Source organism: Labrus bergylta, chromosome 14 (genome assembly GCF_963930695.1).
Source record: "Labrus bergylta chromosome 14, fLabBer1.1, whole genome shotgun sequence".
Taxonomy (NCBI): Eukaryota; Metazoa; Chordata; class Actinopteri; order Labriformes; family Labridae; genus Labrus; species Labrus bergylta.
In genome coordinates, this window is record NC_089208.1 from 26,030,737 (window position 1) to 26,048,126 (window position 17,390).

General features: G+C 40.7%; 1 protein-coding gene and 1 long non-coding RNA gene across 7 annotated transcripts in view; both read right to left on the minus strand.

The window, feature by feature from the left end:
* The window catches only part of arhgap32b (Rho GTPase activating protein 32b), a 125,684-nt gene that overhangs the window by 79,579 nt on the left and 28,715 nt on the right, over positions 1–17,390 (minus strand). For all 6 annotated transcript variants that reach the window (XM_020629275.3, XM_020629273.3, XM_020629276.3 and 3 more), the window contains exon 2: positions 10,871–10,991. In XM_020629275.3, the coding sequence (XP_020484931.2) occupies positions 10,871–10,965 (95 nt within the window). In that variant the 5' untranslated portion in view covers positions 10,966–10,991. The remainder of the gene's footprint in view (positions 1–10,870; positions 10,992–17,390) is intronic.
* LOC136182399 (uncharacterized) lies at positions 969–9,464 on the minus strand. The gene is made up of 2 exons (XR_010668663.1): positions 3,348–9,464; positions 969–1,939 (listed from the first exon to the last, which is right to left on the minus strand). It is a non-coding gene; the product is annotated as an uncharacterized lncRNA (long non-coding RNA).

Consider the following 17,390-nt stretch of genomic DNA (forward strand, 5'->3'; position numbering starts at 1 on the left):
CAGTTTCTGTGTTCATCTGCTTTTCTTCATGTTTTGTTTGCAACATGTTTCTCTTGGATTGAGAAACATTTGGGGGAAAAACGTGCCTTTTTTTCCACCACTAATTTAGCACCAGTGAATCTAAGTGTAGCTGACAGTTAGCTTTAACTTCTTCTGACTGCATTAAAATGGTTTGAAAGTATGCTACACGCTCCATCCATCATGTAACATGTTCACATGCTGATGGAGAAAGCATTGCTTTTAAATTCAGACTTTCACAAACCTGTTCATTGTGAACACTTTACATTTATTCTGCAGCTTTAACTTTTACTAACCAGTTGCAGAAACATCCAAACATGACTTTCCCACAAGGAGCACTAGGTTATCTTTGTTTACCCTGAATACCTGAAAGAATACATTATCATAAAAACTTTACAGCACCATTAGTAGGCCTTAAAGTTAGAGGGGAGATGTTCAACACATGAATCCTCTATGGAAGTCACAGCAAAGAATATCAGTTGGTGTAAAATGTAAATGCAGAATATGAACACCTCTGTAACGCCTTGCTTGTAACATGTAAGGCACAGAGACAGAATTCTACTTCTGCCCCTGATTCGCCATCGGAGGAAGTAACAGAGGTTTAAATGGGGGGCAAAGCGCTGGCATTGAGTAACTTCAGACGAGACATGGCGGAACAGCGATGTGTTTGTGTGTGTTGTTTGTGTGTGCATGTCTGGATGTGTGTCCATGTGAAGCAACACCTCAACGCTGTGCCTCTTCCTCTCCTCTAGCGCTTCAGCCACGCTGTAATGTTAATGTGAAATCACACCCCAGGATACCAATATTACACCGTGGTTGATGAAATGTGAATGTACAAAGGATCTGCAATCTGTAAAGACCTCTTTCTGATTCTGTGTTTTCTTCAGATTCATGTTGTGTGGTCAGAAGAAGCTTTTCAAGACATCCCAGAAGTAAAAGGACACGAGGAGGAGATTGAAGGGAAATTGTCATTTAATTACAAAGTAGAGTAGCATTGTTCTCTTCAACAGAGGAAAAAGGTAAATAAAACAGATGTTAAAATAAAAATGGCTCCATAATTCTCTGAGGTATCACATTCCTAAGACGGGACAGAGATGAGGTCATAGTGACCTTAAATCTGCAACCCACAAAATCAGATTCAGTTCATCTTTGATGACGTTCGCACACAGTGAGAAGAAATTCCCTCCAGACATTCCTAAGATATCACATGTACTACATAAGGATGGGATGAATAGTCCAAAAGGCGTTTTCCCAGACAATTGTGATTTATAGTCGAGTTAACCTTTCATTTTTTAAGGTTTTTTTTTTCACTCTGCCATTTTATTCGATGACACATTGTGAATTTGAGTATAACTGGATGAATTCTTGAGTTATGTCCAAAAATGAGTTTTAAGAGATCTTTTTATAAACACAGAAAATATATATATATATATATATATATATATATATAAAATCCCTCCAGCCTGATCTATCATCAACAGTGTAGACATACAAAGTCAAAGAGGTATACGATAAACAAGATATAATACCATTATTGTATTGATTACAGACTGAGAAGTGAAATACTGAACTATAGACCTTTAACATTAAATGATTCAGACAGTAAAAACAACAATACACTTGAGGACTATGGAAAATAAAAAGACACTGTCTCTAACCAATGCACATAATATTACACCAGAGGGTAAAAAACTTTATCCAAATTCATTATATTCCATCAAACTGCACCAAATCCTGAAGAGGGTACAGGTACAGACCACACACATGGACGGATGTGTAAAAATAGACACACCCTAAATCCCAGTGGAACTTGTTAAAACCAGTGAGGCTGAAAAGAATCGCTGAGTTCTTGAGAAATGGTTCAGACACTTCACAGCTTTAGGATCCAAAAGGTCACAAACATCCCCTTGATTAGAAGAGACTGAGAGAGAGAGAGAGAGAGAGAGGTGGAGAGGAGGAGAAGAGGGGCTGAAACAGGAAGGGGACTAAGATACATTTATAATCTAACAAACTGAGGAATCTTTTCTTAGTCATTTAACCAAAAAGCATCAAACACTTTCTCCCTGTTGCTTCATCAGTGGCTTTACAGAGGGTGGATTATGTTTGTTGGCCCATGTTTGAACTCATGAAACTAACACCTTATTCAAGTAGAATTCAGCTTCAGACACAAACTATCATCTGTTGTTGTAGGAGATCCAAAAATGGACAATAGTTCACCTATCCAGTTCATCAGCTCACAAGACAAGGAGGTGTCTATTACACAACACTATGGATGAAAACACAGGACTGTTTGGACCACTACGTTTGCACTTTATAGCCAGATGTTACAACAATCAACATCACAGTAAAAAGAAGCCAGTAATGGACACAAGCACTAACCTGTGCATGTGAAACCTGTAGATGATGAGTGTTTCTATCGTGCCTGCACTTTGTCAACATGTAACATGTAACATGTCCCCTCTCTCTGTCTCTCTCTGTCTCTCTCTCTCTCTCTGGCACCATGTGATTAAAACCTCTGACATGCTAAAAGAACACAATAAGGCAGATACTACCTCAGCCTTATGTTGACTCTGGAAACAAACCTGGGCACAATTGTATTAAATAAATGACTCTTCTTTTAAACAAAGGAAATACATCAAGACTCACTATATGAACATAAACTCTTTGAGAATGAGCCCAGGAGAAATAGGACATGCATTCACACCATTATACCATTCAAATGAAACCTAAACCTGCTGTCAGCTTCTCTTATAGCTAATCAATGTTGGTTGACAAGATGCCAAAGGAAGACAAAACAGAGCAAGGGAAATGTGCTTTATAAAGATGTTGTAGCAAAAAAAGAGCAGCACTTCTGCTGTTTGGAAAGCGTTTGGATTCAACCCAGGAACTGTGTAACACAAGAGAATCAGCAGATAGACAAAAACTTTAAGTTATAGTTGATATTCACACAATCTCACATCAAATCCTCTTTCCAATACTGAACAATGCTATCACACATTGAAGATTTTCCTCATCTCATATATCCAACTTATTACTCCACCACATGTGCCAACAAATCAATGCTCAGACCAGAATCACTTTTCACAGTTACTTTAAGTGTAAGAAATGTCCCCCATCCTGTGGTTAAAAGATGAGTAATGACTTTTGAGGAGGTTTCCAGGATGACTGAGCCTCTGACCGACATCCTGCTGCCACAATGACTCTAATAACACGCTCTAAGCACCACTTACCATGGAGGTTATGAGAACTACTGACACAGTGTGAAGTACTTTCAGACTCCACAAAAGGCCAAGCTTCAACGATGCATTTCAAAACTCTCCAAGTATTACCTTCTCTGTTCAGAGAGCCGCTCACTCCCAGCATTCCTGTGTGAGGAGGCATGTCAGGAGAAAGGAACTGCTCCTTCCTGCACCTGCTCCAAACACTCATTATAGCAGCAGAAAACCTCACTCTATCGTTGTGTGAAGCAGCCCTCTCTCGCCTGCTCTCTGCCTACATTCTCCTCTGCTGGAGAACCAAATAGAAGAAACTGACGGAGGAGGAAGAGGAAGTGGAGGAAGTGGAGGAGGACTTCCCTCAGACTCCCCCGGCCTGCTGAGTCAAACGTCTCTCTCTAACTCTGCATGAAACAAGAGAGAGACTCTTCCATCTGAAACACACGTTTTATTCAACATTTGAAATCTGCTCTGAATTTAGTTTATAACAGAAACAGAACCTCCAGGATGTTCAGAAAATGAAAGTCAGGAATCTTTCTTCAAATAACTTCAGCCATCACACATCGTGTTGTCAGACTGCCTCCCCACTGAACGCCTGACTCAACATCTGCTCCGCCTCAAACAGACATCATGTGGATATGATGCAGTGATATGTCAGCACAGTTAACCACATGACATTACTCCCTTAAACACCAACAGGTTTGTGAAGCCATAGAAAGTAGAAAGCAGCAGAGTTACAGAATCTCTGTTTCAAAATGCTTTGAGGTCATCAGAAGCAGTTTGTTCACTCTGAATGGAAAATACAAATGTTTACCTGCTCAAAGCAAAGCAGGATGTATGATAGTCACGATGAATTGAAGCTTTTTAAAGAAAACTCTGTGCACAGGTTAGTTCAGGATATCTAGTTTTTCAACACAACACGATAAAAAGCACAAATGTAGCAAAACTATTTCCAGCTTTCTACAGTCTTCCAGCTTACTTCTAGCTTTCATTCACTTCCTTTTTATGCAAACTAAGTATACCCTTAAGTTTTCCCTGACTATTATTAAAACAGCTGGGTAATACAGATGCAGACCTGCTGGTTTGTCGTTTGTCTGGCAAACTGAGGGGTGTCCAAAACAGCCTTCTCTGGTCAAAACAAAATCAAACTATTCCTCACTAGAATAGAAACTTGTGAGGCCATACTGGCTGCTGCATTGTTGTCAGAGAAGCCAGCACTTCAACATAGCATGTTTCCTTAATGTCTAGTAAGATCACGTTATGATTTTATTCAGTCAATTTTTCACATATTGGTCCTTTAACTTTAAATAATTTTCTCTCTGTCCAATGGAAAAAAACTAACAGTCTTGTTTGTTTGGGTGGTGGAGAGAGAAGTTGGATTGTAGGACCTAAATCAGACCGTGATGGAGCAGATTTGAGCGTGAATGTTGACAGTGGTCAATGCAATCAGCCTTAAGACAACAATGTAGATCATCAATTACCACTTTTTATCTAGTTCCAGCCACTGGGAAACAACATTTTTTTTTTTTAAGTTTTATTTGTATTATAAATCAAATAACTAGAGATACAGTGGATTGTTGAGGATCTTTACCTTTGGAAATAGCCGGACAGGTTGACTCCTGACAAATGTTGAAGTGTTATTGATCTCGTCTATCTGTCAGCAGGAAAGCAAACTTATATTAAGAATGTTTCATTCTATATTTTTTATGTCATTGGGTTTGTTACACAGAGTTCTTCTACCCTCAAATGATACATTTAATTGTCCCAGTAGGAAAATGTATTTTTGACTCCAGTGCTTTTACACATTTAACAGCCTTTACAAAACCATAAAAACATCAATCAACAATCCACAGTTAAACATAGAAGAGCCTATCTATGACAACCCATATTGCCTAAGCTTCACATAATACTCAACATAAACCTCTGTACTGAATGGTGGCTTTTAGAAGTATTCATGCTAAATATGAACATACTTTTACATTTAACATCAACTGGACTATTCCACGTATTTCTGACACGTATTTCTGACACATATTGATTCAACTAAAAGCTGAATGTCAGCAGAGCTTCTGAAGTCCTTCCAATCACTAGGCAGGTTAATCATGCGGTCATACTGTTTGTATTTGTGTTATTGGAGACGGGTCGTGATCGACAGCCTCAGATAAACAGAAAGTCAAGGATTGCATCTTCTAGTGAGAAATGAAAATGTTATTTTCTCCCTTCAAAACTGTAAAAGACAGAAACACCAGGAGCTTTTATTTGCAACTGACAATCTTTTTTAAACCAAATAAACAGCAGAGATCTTTTTTATGAAGCAAGAAATGAAAGAAAGCAGCCAAACACAGGCCACACGTTGTGCCAGTTTGGGTGGCTGTGATGAATGTTTATAAAGCAACTCTTAAGAGGATTGCATGTTTCTGTCCTGGACCGAACACACACTGACACATGCCAGTTTTAGAACTGCCAATAATACCCTCCAGAGAACATGACGGCTCTGGACGGAGGAAACTGAGATCTAATGAATGGACAGTGAAGACTGAGACGCCTCCAGTTAGACTGTAATGGTTTCACATGTTTCTTCATGACATTTACTTTTCTACAAGGGCTGAACTTCAACGACTGCAGAATGAATGTCTCATCAATTTCACATGTGATTCTTCATCACTTCAGAATTTGCAATAAATACATTACATCAAGTCTTTTAAATTCAGAGTTTAATGTTTCTTGTTTTTCCCTTTTTGTGAGATGAAACTAAGAGCTGCAATAATGTCAAACAACTTGATATTGTTTTGACAGTTTCATATTAACAGCTCGTCATATAGGCATTGGTTTATTTGTTTATATTTCAATCCTTGTTTGTAGTCATTATCTGTTAAGTTCTTTATTGACACTCTTATATGCTCTTTTTGATTAGATAAAATTCAGCTATAAGTCTGTGTTGAGAGATTTATTTCCACTAAATCGCTGCCAACTTATCTAAGGATATTAACTCTAATAGAATTCATGAATTGGGTGCTGGATATGGGTCAAACAGAAAGTAACATGGAGTTCATCAACAACAAACAACTTCCTGTGCATAACCGCTCAGAAAGATACCTTTAAGACACTTTCCTGAGATGTCTCACCCACCTGTAAATCTGAGAGTGAGCAGGTATTACAGTCGCAGTAATTCATAACTCATCTCAGTTCTTCTGAGGACAGTTCATTGTATCCTGTCCTGAGTTTCTTATAGACAGAGATTTCTATTGTAGACACTGAACACATTTCAGCCTTGGAAAGCTACAAGCAGCAGAAAAAACATGGAGGAAGTTATTAGTAGTCAGAGCACGAGATTTCAACCTTCTGTAAGTTCTGGATCTGGTCCACCGGCTGAAAGTCTCTCCAGTCAGCAGCAGTTTAGCTGCGGCCACACTGAGGCACTTTATCTGTGCTGCATACGGCAGAGCAGGCAAAACACGAGTCAACTGTCTGTTTCCGTTTCTATTAGGCTCTGCCATCCAGATAATTACATCTGTAACTTCAAATGGTGTTCTCCTGAAAGGGTAAACTGTTCAGGAGCTATTTGATCTGCACGCTGTGGTGTAAACGTTGTATTTCAAATCAGCTCTGTCAGGGACACATGCTGTAAATATGCCTCCATTTCTCTCAACATATTACTCTGGTGTTGAAACTCATTTACAGAAATGACTGAACACTTGCATGGTCGCTGGGTTTGATGGTTATTTTCCCCTCAGCAGAATTCAGGCATGGACTTAATGGACAGCTGAGTTAGTGACTGTCCATTGAGTAGCATCACTGCTGTTGTGCAGCATCAGTTACAAGACAAACAAAATGTTGAAGAACATTTGACCTCCAGCTGCTCTCCTTTATCATCAACTTCATCATAATTTTCAAAAGTTTATCTTGAGAAAGAAACATTTAATCTTAACTAATGAGCTACAGCTTCGACTGCAGTATGAGTTATTGTGATAACAGTCATTTGGATCATCTCAGTCCCACTTTGATATTTTCACTCACTGATTGATATTTAGGTTACAACAAGCTGCACTTTAATCTACACAGGTAAAATAAGAGAAAACTGTTAAAATTCTTAAGTAACGAGGCGCTGGTGGCCAAAGGTCTCTCTCTCTCTCTCTCTCTCTGTCTCTCTCTCTAAAGGAGGTTATAAAGGAAGCACTGACCCACCTTTCCTTAACTTTTAGAGAATTCAAACGGCTCTTATCATGGCCGCCGCTTAAATGCTTCTGGGGTTAAGGTAAAATGGGTAGTGAAAGGAAATAGGAGGGACAATTCGAACGCACCCTATCACTGTCCTGTCTCTAATAAAGGCTTAAAAATCCCGAAATTAAAAGAGAAAAATCCTTTGGTAACTTCCTGAAATAGGACGAGGTTAGAATAAAAAATGATTTAATGTGATGCTACATGTATGTCCTCTTTTGAATGCTTCAACATTCAAAGTGGTGACTCTGAAACCTGACAATTTTCAGCAAAAGCTATCCAACTTAAAGAGACAATGAATAGTAACAACCATGAAGTTCTACAGTGAGGATTTAACACCAATAGACTCTTTCATTAGAGCCTCCCTGCATGGTTAACCCCCTCCCCCTTCAAACTCAATACCCCCAGTTTGTAACACCTTTCTGAACTCAATCCTAAAAAAACCCTGATGACATGACTGTTACATCATCACATTTCTCCTCCAGAATTACAAAACACAATACAATTTGATGCACATGAGTAGGACTAACCATGACACGCAAATAGATAATTATGTCTAATTAATGTTGGACTACCCCTTTAACAAACTCAAATAAAAAATAAACACAATGAATAAGAGGAAAATTATATCTGCACAAGAATTAGAAATGTGAAGGTGAGGGAAGGATTTGTACTGTCAGAAGAAGCATGCCAGTTTCTGTTTATAGTTCAAGTATTATTGACTTTTTACATTTGAGCAGTTTTTGGTTTCATGCATCAAAGCTCAGTGTGCAGAGCTAAAGGCACAAACACATTGGACAGAATGTAATTCCTAGAACATATCGACTAACATCTCACCAGGTTTTTGCTTTTGATTATTCTCTTTAAAAGATATCTATATTTGATGTTTTTTCTGAATCTCCTCTCAAGTTGCTATCGGATCGTAAATATGGCCGGTATATGGACAAGAAAGACTTCTTAGAGAATTCTTAGTTATCTTTATATCACCAGATGCTCTGAAAAAGACAAAATGTCTTCAGACTTGGGATCTTGGCATTTCATCAACTAAATGGTTTAAACATCTTCACCCTCGCTATAAGGCCCCAGAATGAGTTGCTTAAACGATTGTTAATGTTTTTATGAATGTAGGCCCACAATGCTGATCAAAAGTTGTGTCTCAGATGTAACGCAGCCCCCCGCTCCAATCCAGGACTGTAGCTCTGATTAATGTACCTGCTCTGCTTGCTCCATTACCTGGATATATACTAGCACAGGGTGGCATCTATTAGGAGCAGTGCAGGTAAAAACTCAACCAGAGCAATGCAGAGCCACATTCAGCACAGACATGTGGACTTTAACCTGCGAGAAGGCTGAAGGTTGGTGGTGCTAGCATTGCTAACGTTGGCCACGCTCAGTAAAGCGATATAACATTGATATATGTTTAGCCGACTTAAATGACCTGTGCGCAATTTGAGTCTTTCCTTTAGACTAGTCAACTCGTCTGAATTTAAATTTATGTTTAATTGACTGGGAAATAAGTCACTAGGAACATCTGTACATCCGCATATGGGATCCAAGATCGACATAAAGAAATAGGAAATAACACAAAATGTTGCTGATGTATCTACCATAGTCAATCTGTACATGCTGATGGAATGCTACATCCCTCACAGTACTGATTTACTGTGTGCTCTTCTGTCTGACTGGATTAGGGAACCACAAAACTAAAAAGCTTTAAAACATTTTCATTCTTTTCCTCTGTGTCGCCTCCAGTTCCAAATCCAGCCCTCCTCGGTTGTGGCTTGCTGATCCTGTGATCCACCCCTCCCCTGTCTGTCCACCAGGATTCACTGGAAAACTTTTAGAAAGCGCTCGCCCAATCTCCCAACCAAGCACCGGCCCTGTTGTCTTCGATACAGACAATCTGCAGAAATGTGCAAAACAGTGAACACACACTGGTCCTTGTATACACACACTGTACATGACTTCATCTGCAAGTCATGTTAACAGAAATTTCCCCATTTTGTGTTCTTCCCTCACTCACTCACTCAGTAGTAATGTTGGACCGCTGTCTAATGTATGCTAAGCTGCTGCTGCCATGGTAACCCCGGTGCAGGATTTAGACCTCGTTCAGGAGTGGAGGGGCAGGTGGGGGGGGGGGGGGGGGGGCTGAGCTGCCTTTACTGTAATCCCCCCCTTCAAAAAACCTCCAAAAACAACAAAATACAACAGTGCACATTTGCAAAAACCGAGAGACAGATATAGCTACGGAAACACACACACACACTCTAATCCAGCAGTGGGAATAAACGCACACCATGCAGCCTGCGCTATAATGCAGAGGAGAGCAGCTGCTACCTACCTGTCCTGATGATGCAGGAACAGTTGTGTGTGTGTAGATGAAGTGTGTATTATTTTGGAGTCGGGCTGTGAGCGGTGACTAACAGATATAGTGAGGGAATGACAGCGGAGTGAGTCACAGCCTTAATTTCCATCTCTGATTGTACAATGTGTCAAAGGAGATCCCCGGGTTGCAGATTAGTTCTCTCTCGCTACAGAGAGAGAGTAACGACTGTAATGTGGAGGAGACGAGTGATATCCCATCAGCACCTGACAACAAAGATCCACGTCCGCTGGTCGTGTTATCACCTGCACGTGTCACTGCCATGTTTGTCCTAAAACATGAAGCATATGTGTGTGTGTCTTATGTGTGTGAGAGAGTGTGTGTGATGATGACAGTGCACGGGCATGTGGGCGTACAGCTGGAGCGATGACGTAACGAGCTGAAAGCGGACACACTCGGCCTCTCGCTGGAGCCGGTGGTCGTCTGAGAAATCTGAATGAGGGGTTTCCAGAAGCAGGCGCCGGCTAGCGATGGCTGTCACCCAGTTGCTATGGGAGTTGTGGGTGTGAGTGTGGGTTTAAATAGGGGGTGGAGTGGTGACTGTGCAAACTCATCCTATCGGCTCAGCTACAGCATCGTCTACCGATGACTCCCCCCCCCCCCACTCCCCACTCCTCCTCCCCCTGCATGCGCATACCCTGGTGTCATTTCTCCTTGAGGCATAGAGGAAAGCAAGTAACAACACACTTCTATCTCCAACACACACTCCAGCACACGTACACACACACACACAATCCAGATTCTGCAACTGCCAGAGGAGAATCTGGATTCACACAAGCAGAGTGTGTAAAAAGATAGTCACGCAGACACAGACACAGACACAGCAGACACTCACACTCACTCACACACACACACACACACACACACACACACTCACACTCCCTATGCCCCCCACTCTGACTATAAACAAACTAGCATGCTCACCAAACCCTAAGGTGTGGTCTCTCTCTCCATCCTCACACACACACTTCCTGCACTCTTCCTCACTCTCGTTCGTCCTGAGTGTGTGCAGCCGCCTTGCTCAGAGCTCTCTTACCTGTCCAAGATGTCATGACTGGACGTGGCTGTGGCTCCCAGCAGTCCTAGCGCTGTACTCCCCACCGCTGCGGCAGCCCCGCTGCCTGCCTCCATGATACTGACTCACTGCAACGAGCAGCCTGCCAGAGAAGCCCAGAGAGGGAGGGAGGGAGGGCGAGGGAGGAGGAAGATGTGAAGTGGTAGATCAGGAGGGAGAGAGACAAATGAGATAAAAGAAATCACATGTGGAGGCAGGGTGAGGATGACGAGGGAGAAAAGCAGAGGGAGAGAGGAATTTGAGGAGGGAGAGGAGGAAGAGGAGCAGGAAGAGAGGGGGAGAGAGAGAGCAGAGGAGAGGGAGAGAAATATTAATTGATTGTGTGTAGTGAGTAGACGTGATAAGTCAGGCTGACGGAGCTGTGTGAAGCATGATTTAACGACACACACACACACACACACACACACACACACACACACACACACACACACACACACACACACACACACACACACACACACACACACACACACACACACACACACACACACACACACACACACACACACACACACACACACACACACACACACACACACACACCCTGCTGTGTTTCAGATCACTATGAATCAACATCTCACCTACATCAGTGCAGTATTATAACTGACAGCATAAATAGTAAATAAAACAGGCGACAATGGCTGAAAGACTGTGACTGGGAGTGATCACGTCTCTATTAATTGTTCACACATTAGTATCATCACCTCTTTTTGACACACAGATTACTTACTTAAAACTCACTTCTCCACTGTCTTACTACTGATTATTCTTCAGAAATGTGTTATTATACGACCAGGTTTTACACTTTCTTGTCCTCTTATGTATTATCATAATATCCACACAGTGTGTGTGTGATATTATCTGTAGTTGTAAACACTTATTAACTGTGATTAAGGTCAGTTTGAGGTTATTATAAGTGATCTCCTGCCCACTGAATCATCAGTGTCTCTATGATCAGCAGTGGACGCCCTCTTGAGTGTCACTGCTTTAACATGAGCCACCACATGACAACATCCCAGTGAAATCCTAATGTGACGTTATCAGCAGACCAAAAATAGACGACAGGAACAGCAGGAATGACCCAATAAAACAGCAAGGAGAGAAAAGTCCACACAGCCTGCTTTCTGTGGCAGTCAATGGCTGCACTCTAATCCCAGGAGGATGACGCCAGGAGGAGAGAGGTGGAGGGGAGGTGTGTGTGTGTGTGTGGGGGGGGGCAGCAGCAGGAGGAGAGAGAGCGTGGGAGGAGAGGATCCTCACAGGCCACACTGGAGCAGCTGCTCCTACATCTGACGGAGGCTTGCATGGCATATATAAAGCACATGTAATCCCCAGAGATCTCAGTATTGTACATGTTGTTTTATTCAAACTAGTCAAGGATTCAAACTTCACAAGGAGAACCTGCCTTGGGGCTAAATCAGGTAACATCAATTTGGATGTCGTTTCATTTACTTCAAACTTGATTTCAGACCCATAGGTCCAGATCATCATCATTGTCAAACAGCAGACAGCAAAGAGACATTTGCACCAGTGTTTCCAGAAACACGAGGAATACCCTGTGTAGCTTATGAACTAATGCAGGTGAAAGATATGATCATAAAGTTACATCTCAGACTGTAGGATTATGGGTAAATCCTGTCACGGGGCTTCTAAATATCTTACTTTAGGATCACATGTACTGTAACAGGAGAAAATGCTAAAGTCACTTTAACATTTTTATGAACTTTTTCTTTAATCCGTTGTGATTCAGGGATCTGAGTTCTAAAAATAAACCGACTGTATAATCATGAGTGATTAAGCCTCCCTTAAGAGCAGAAAGTAACGCGTCACCTTGTTTCGTCCTGAGATCACCTGTGGCGTAAAATCATCCACAGACTGAAACGTTATCAGCCTCTGTGCTTCTGCACATACTTAGTGGTTCATTATGGTTCTGAAAGCTCAGGCGTTCAAACCAACACAGTATGGAGTAGATAACTGTGGTAATGATATCGACAGCTAGGAACTAGTGAGTGGAGAAGGTTGTCAAATGTACAATAATTAAATACTGACATACTTCCCAATGCCATGTGATTTAAGGTGCTATGGGACAATGATACCTCACAATACAATTTAAAAAAAACATAAAAAGTGGGCGGCCCAGGTTCGTATCCCACCTGTGGCTCCTTTCCCGCATGTCATTCCCCACTCTCTCTTTTCCAACTATCTACTGTCCTGTCTCTCCATTAAAGGCACAAAATGCCCAAAAATAAACCTTAAAAATATATATATATATATATATATATATATATATATATATATAAAAATCGTAAATTTGAGAAAAATACAAATTGCAATACTGTTTTTTTAAACCAGCAGAGGGCGCTTTCTGCTTCTGGCTTCTCTTGTTTGATTTTAGTAGCTGAAGAAGAGAGGCGTACACAACGACAATTAAGACTGTGCAGGAGTTTGCTTGCAATTTTTATTAATAAAAAACGACATATTACTCAATATTGGGTGCCAAAGTCTTCTGTTTTTGTTTCTGTGGTAACAGGTAGGGATATTGTTTGAATATGAGTAGTATTGTATCAAAGTTTAAAACTCTGGGATGGTGAGAACTCTACAGTGAGTAATGGACACAGACACAGGCTACATGTTGAGATTCATGTCATGTCCTCCTATTGTGCTCCTCCTCAATCACACAGGAAGGACATGAGACCATACACCTCACTTTAACTGTCAGCACCTGCATGCATACACTGTGGGCACTAAAACACACATCTGTTTGTCTTACTGTGTTTAGAGAGTGTGTGTTGTGTACTTAGAAGAGGAAGTGAGTTTGTGTATGCCATGCAGGCAGGCAGGCGGAGCTTCACAAATACCTGATGCAGCAGAAAACACAGAAAATGGCCGACCTTGAGAGAGGACAGAGCCTCAGCTCAGGAGATTAAAAATCAAGACTGAATAGATTCTACACAGTTAATATCCTTCTAGCTCATCAGGATGGCAGAGTAGCTGATAATAGAAGTATTCTCCAAGATCATGCTTTAACACAGGCTCCTCTTGTCCAACTTTATGAGTTCATTAAAAACTTAACATGCAGACCTTAGACTTATAGATGTGCATTTAACGGTGGAATATGTGGAATGTTTACACCAAAATATATAAATAAACTAAAATTTGTCAAAACCTATGCTCTTTTTGTTGTTGTTGAGTTCTTACATTACCTCCAATATGTCCAACAGTTATCAAAGCCATAGAAATCCTTAATCTTGTATTTGTAAAGGCCACCATGACAGACACATGTTTATTGTTGCCATGGAAACACCAGATTCTACATCAAAGACCGCTGCATAAGGAAGCAGGAGCTGCTACTGAAAGCTGCCGTACTGTGGCTGTATGTGCTGCTGAGATATAAACATCATGTAAATTATACTTGGATACATTGTTGGTAAACATATTCTCTTCCTCAGGTCGGTTTCGCTCGTTCGTCTTTACTACGGTCAACTTTAGAGTTTGTTTTCATCAGGGGCGGGGGTGGAGTAGTGGAGGGAATCCCTTAAATGATTCCTCGCCAGCCTCGTTTGCGTACACACATTCAGCTCCTCCTGGAAAATCAGGAGTTTTTCAGGAGTTTTCTTCAAGTGTGAAAGTCCTAATACTGTATATAATGCTGTGTGAGGGTCCGTTAATCTGTTATTTATTTTTTTTAAAGTCTGACACATTTCGACTGTTAGTGTTCACATGCAGGTCTGTCAGGAGTTTTGTGCAATGTAAGAAAATTATTATTGTGTTAAGGTTTTGTTGACCAAAAGACACTTAAATCAATACATTACTCACAGTTTTACAAACAGTTCTGTCATTAAACTGAAACTAGGTTGTAAAATTAACACTGTGTATTGAACCTAACAATATATTATGTTCTAGTTTAGTCTGAATTTCTTGAAGTTTACTGAACTTTAATGAACTGAAGAAACCTTTCAGAGGAGAGGTCAAACGTCTTCCAGATATTCAACCAAGTTTGGGATTAATGTGACCTGGATGACTGAGAACCTACACAGACTTTTAAGTTCACTCTCCTGCTGTGAAACAGAGAGAGCAGCTCAGAAGAACACACGAGCACATGTAAGAGCACAGAAAGCCTCGACATGAAATCAATACTACTGAGGAGAGGTTCACTTCCACGATCTTTTCACCTTTGACACACTGCAACGAAACCATTTCAAAAGGAAATATGAAAAACTGTAATGAGGTTTGATGTATTCAAGGGATTTTTTTTGTTTTTAGGGCATTTTTGGTTTAATTCCCTAATGGTCGAGTAAAATTCATTTTGAGATGGAGACATGTCACCGGACCCAAACAACAGATGGTGTGCTGAGAGGGTTGGTGACCTTTTGATTCCTGGTATTATGAGCATCAGTTTTAACGTGAGTATACACTGAATGCCTTATTTTGGGTACAGGAAAATCATTTTACTATTTGAGTTATCAGCAGGAGGCATGACAATAATCAAAGCTGTGATTTACTCAATAAAAATGTGTTTTCATGTCTCACTTTATCCCCAGTGTTCTCAGTCAGGGGACTTTTCTACTAGCTCCCTGTTAGCTGTCCATTTCTCAGATTAACCAGTGTGTTCATGGAAAGTGGTAAGAAATCAACCAGACCATCAGTTTGTGTTTAGTAAGTTAGTAAATGGTGAATGGACTTGACTTGTATATGTTTCTAGTCCTCCGACTACTCAAAGCACTTTTACACTACATGTCACATTCACACCACAAAACACTGATGGCAGAGGCTGCTACATAAAATGTCCAAAACTCAACATGTTCACACATTGTCGGAATAGCGGGAGAAATTCAAGGTCTACAGTGTCTTGCCAAAGGACACTTCGACAAGTGACAGCAGGAGCTGGGGATCCAAACCCTCAACCTTCCAATTAAGAGACGACTAACTCTGCCATAGCCGCCAAATCCAAAGGGTACGATTGTACAATTATGGCTTCATGTAAATCCCAGATTTTCAACGCACTAGCAATCTTATGTGCCTAAAAGTGCCCCAATTTTCAAATTAGAGCAATCATTCAGTCCATTGTCTTAAGTTTATTATGCTTCAGTAAGCTATAACATTGACCACACAGCTAATGATTACTCATGCCCAGGATTAAAAATAGTTCAGGTTTATTTGAGGATAGTGAGATTAGCTAACTTTACAAACCCCAGTTAAGGCAGTTTCACTACTATCTGTTCAAGTTGTTTTAAAAAAGTGCATTAAAAAAAAAAAATGTGTTTAGCATCTTACCCAAGTCGAATGTTTATGACTCATTAAAAAAAAGAAGAGAACTTTGTGGAAAGATTTCTTTCTATTTTATGTTATTTACATTCAAAGTTCCTGTGAGGATTCCTTGTGTTGATTTTGGCACCACATGTGGATTTTTTTAAGGAGGTGTTCGCACATCCATCTTTCTCATAAGGTAGGTGTGTAGGGCGACAATTTATTACTTGAAAAGAAAATATCCCACACACTACTCAAGCTAAGTATCACCAGTTTATTAGAAAGATCAAAACATTTCAGTCCCTCTGACCCTTTGTCAAGTGTGTTCTCAAACAATTCCCCGCCAAGTGTCTCTCAATCAACAGCAGTAAAAAGTTCAGAGTCACTCACATCTAAGGGCAAAAACACAAATACAAATATCCAAACACAGGCTGTTTTCTTCAGCGTGTTGTAAATTGGCTCGTCTAAGAAATAACAACTTAGAAATAATCAATAATGCATCTGCTGGTCTTGTTTACTTTTGTAGGTCTTAAAAAGAGGCACCGATATACATTTCATTCTGTTTCATTATCAGCTTAAGGCCTCCTCACAGGGGCTTTAACTTAACTGCATTTCCATAAGATTCTAGTCTTTGTAAAGAGACTTTTCTCAAAACAAATGTAGACGTGTGTGTTGTGTAGAGAACAGCAGAGCTCTCCTCGGTGTTGTTCAGCCTCCCTGCTGCACTGAGACACATTGTTATTCAAAACCCTGTACAGGTGCAGGCTTTAAAAAGGCAACAGACTTTAGTCCAAGTTATTTTCTTTGCCCCACAACGGCGGGTTGAAGTTTTTATAAAGTGCTGCAGTGTGTGTATTGCTCAGCTGGTCTTATTCATCAGTGCTGGACTTTATGCTTCTATTCATGAGGAGGAGAATAGATATGAAGCATTCACAAACAGTACACTGCCTGCGTGGTGCACTGTATCCTCGGGCTTGAGATTGGCCTCTATTTTTTTAACATCAACCGTAAAAAGTAGAGCCCGACCGATTAATGGGCCAGCCGATAAAATCCGGCGATATTAGCATATCCAGAGACTATCGGCATCTGCTTATTTTATTGCAGATATGCGCGGATATTACTCGATTTATTCACCAGTCGAATAGCATTTCATTTGAGTGTCGTTGCCGTTCTCCTTCACCTGCAGAGGGCGCTATATGGATAACAACAAGCATCATCACTCTCCAGAGAGTCA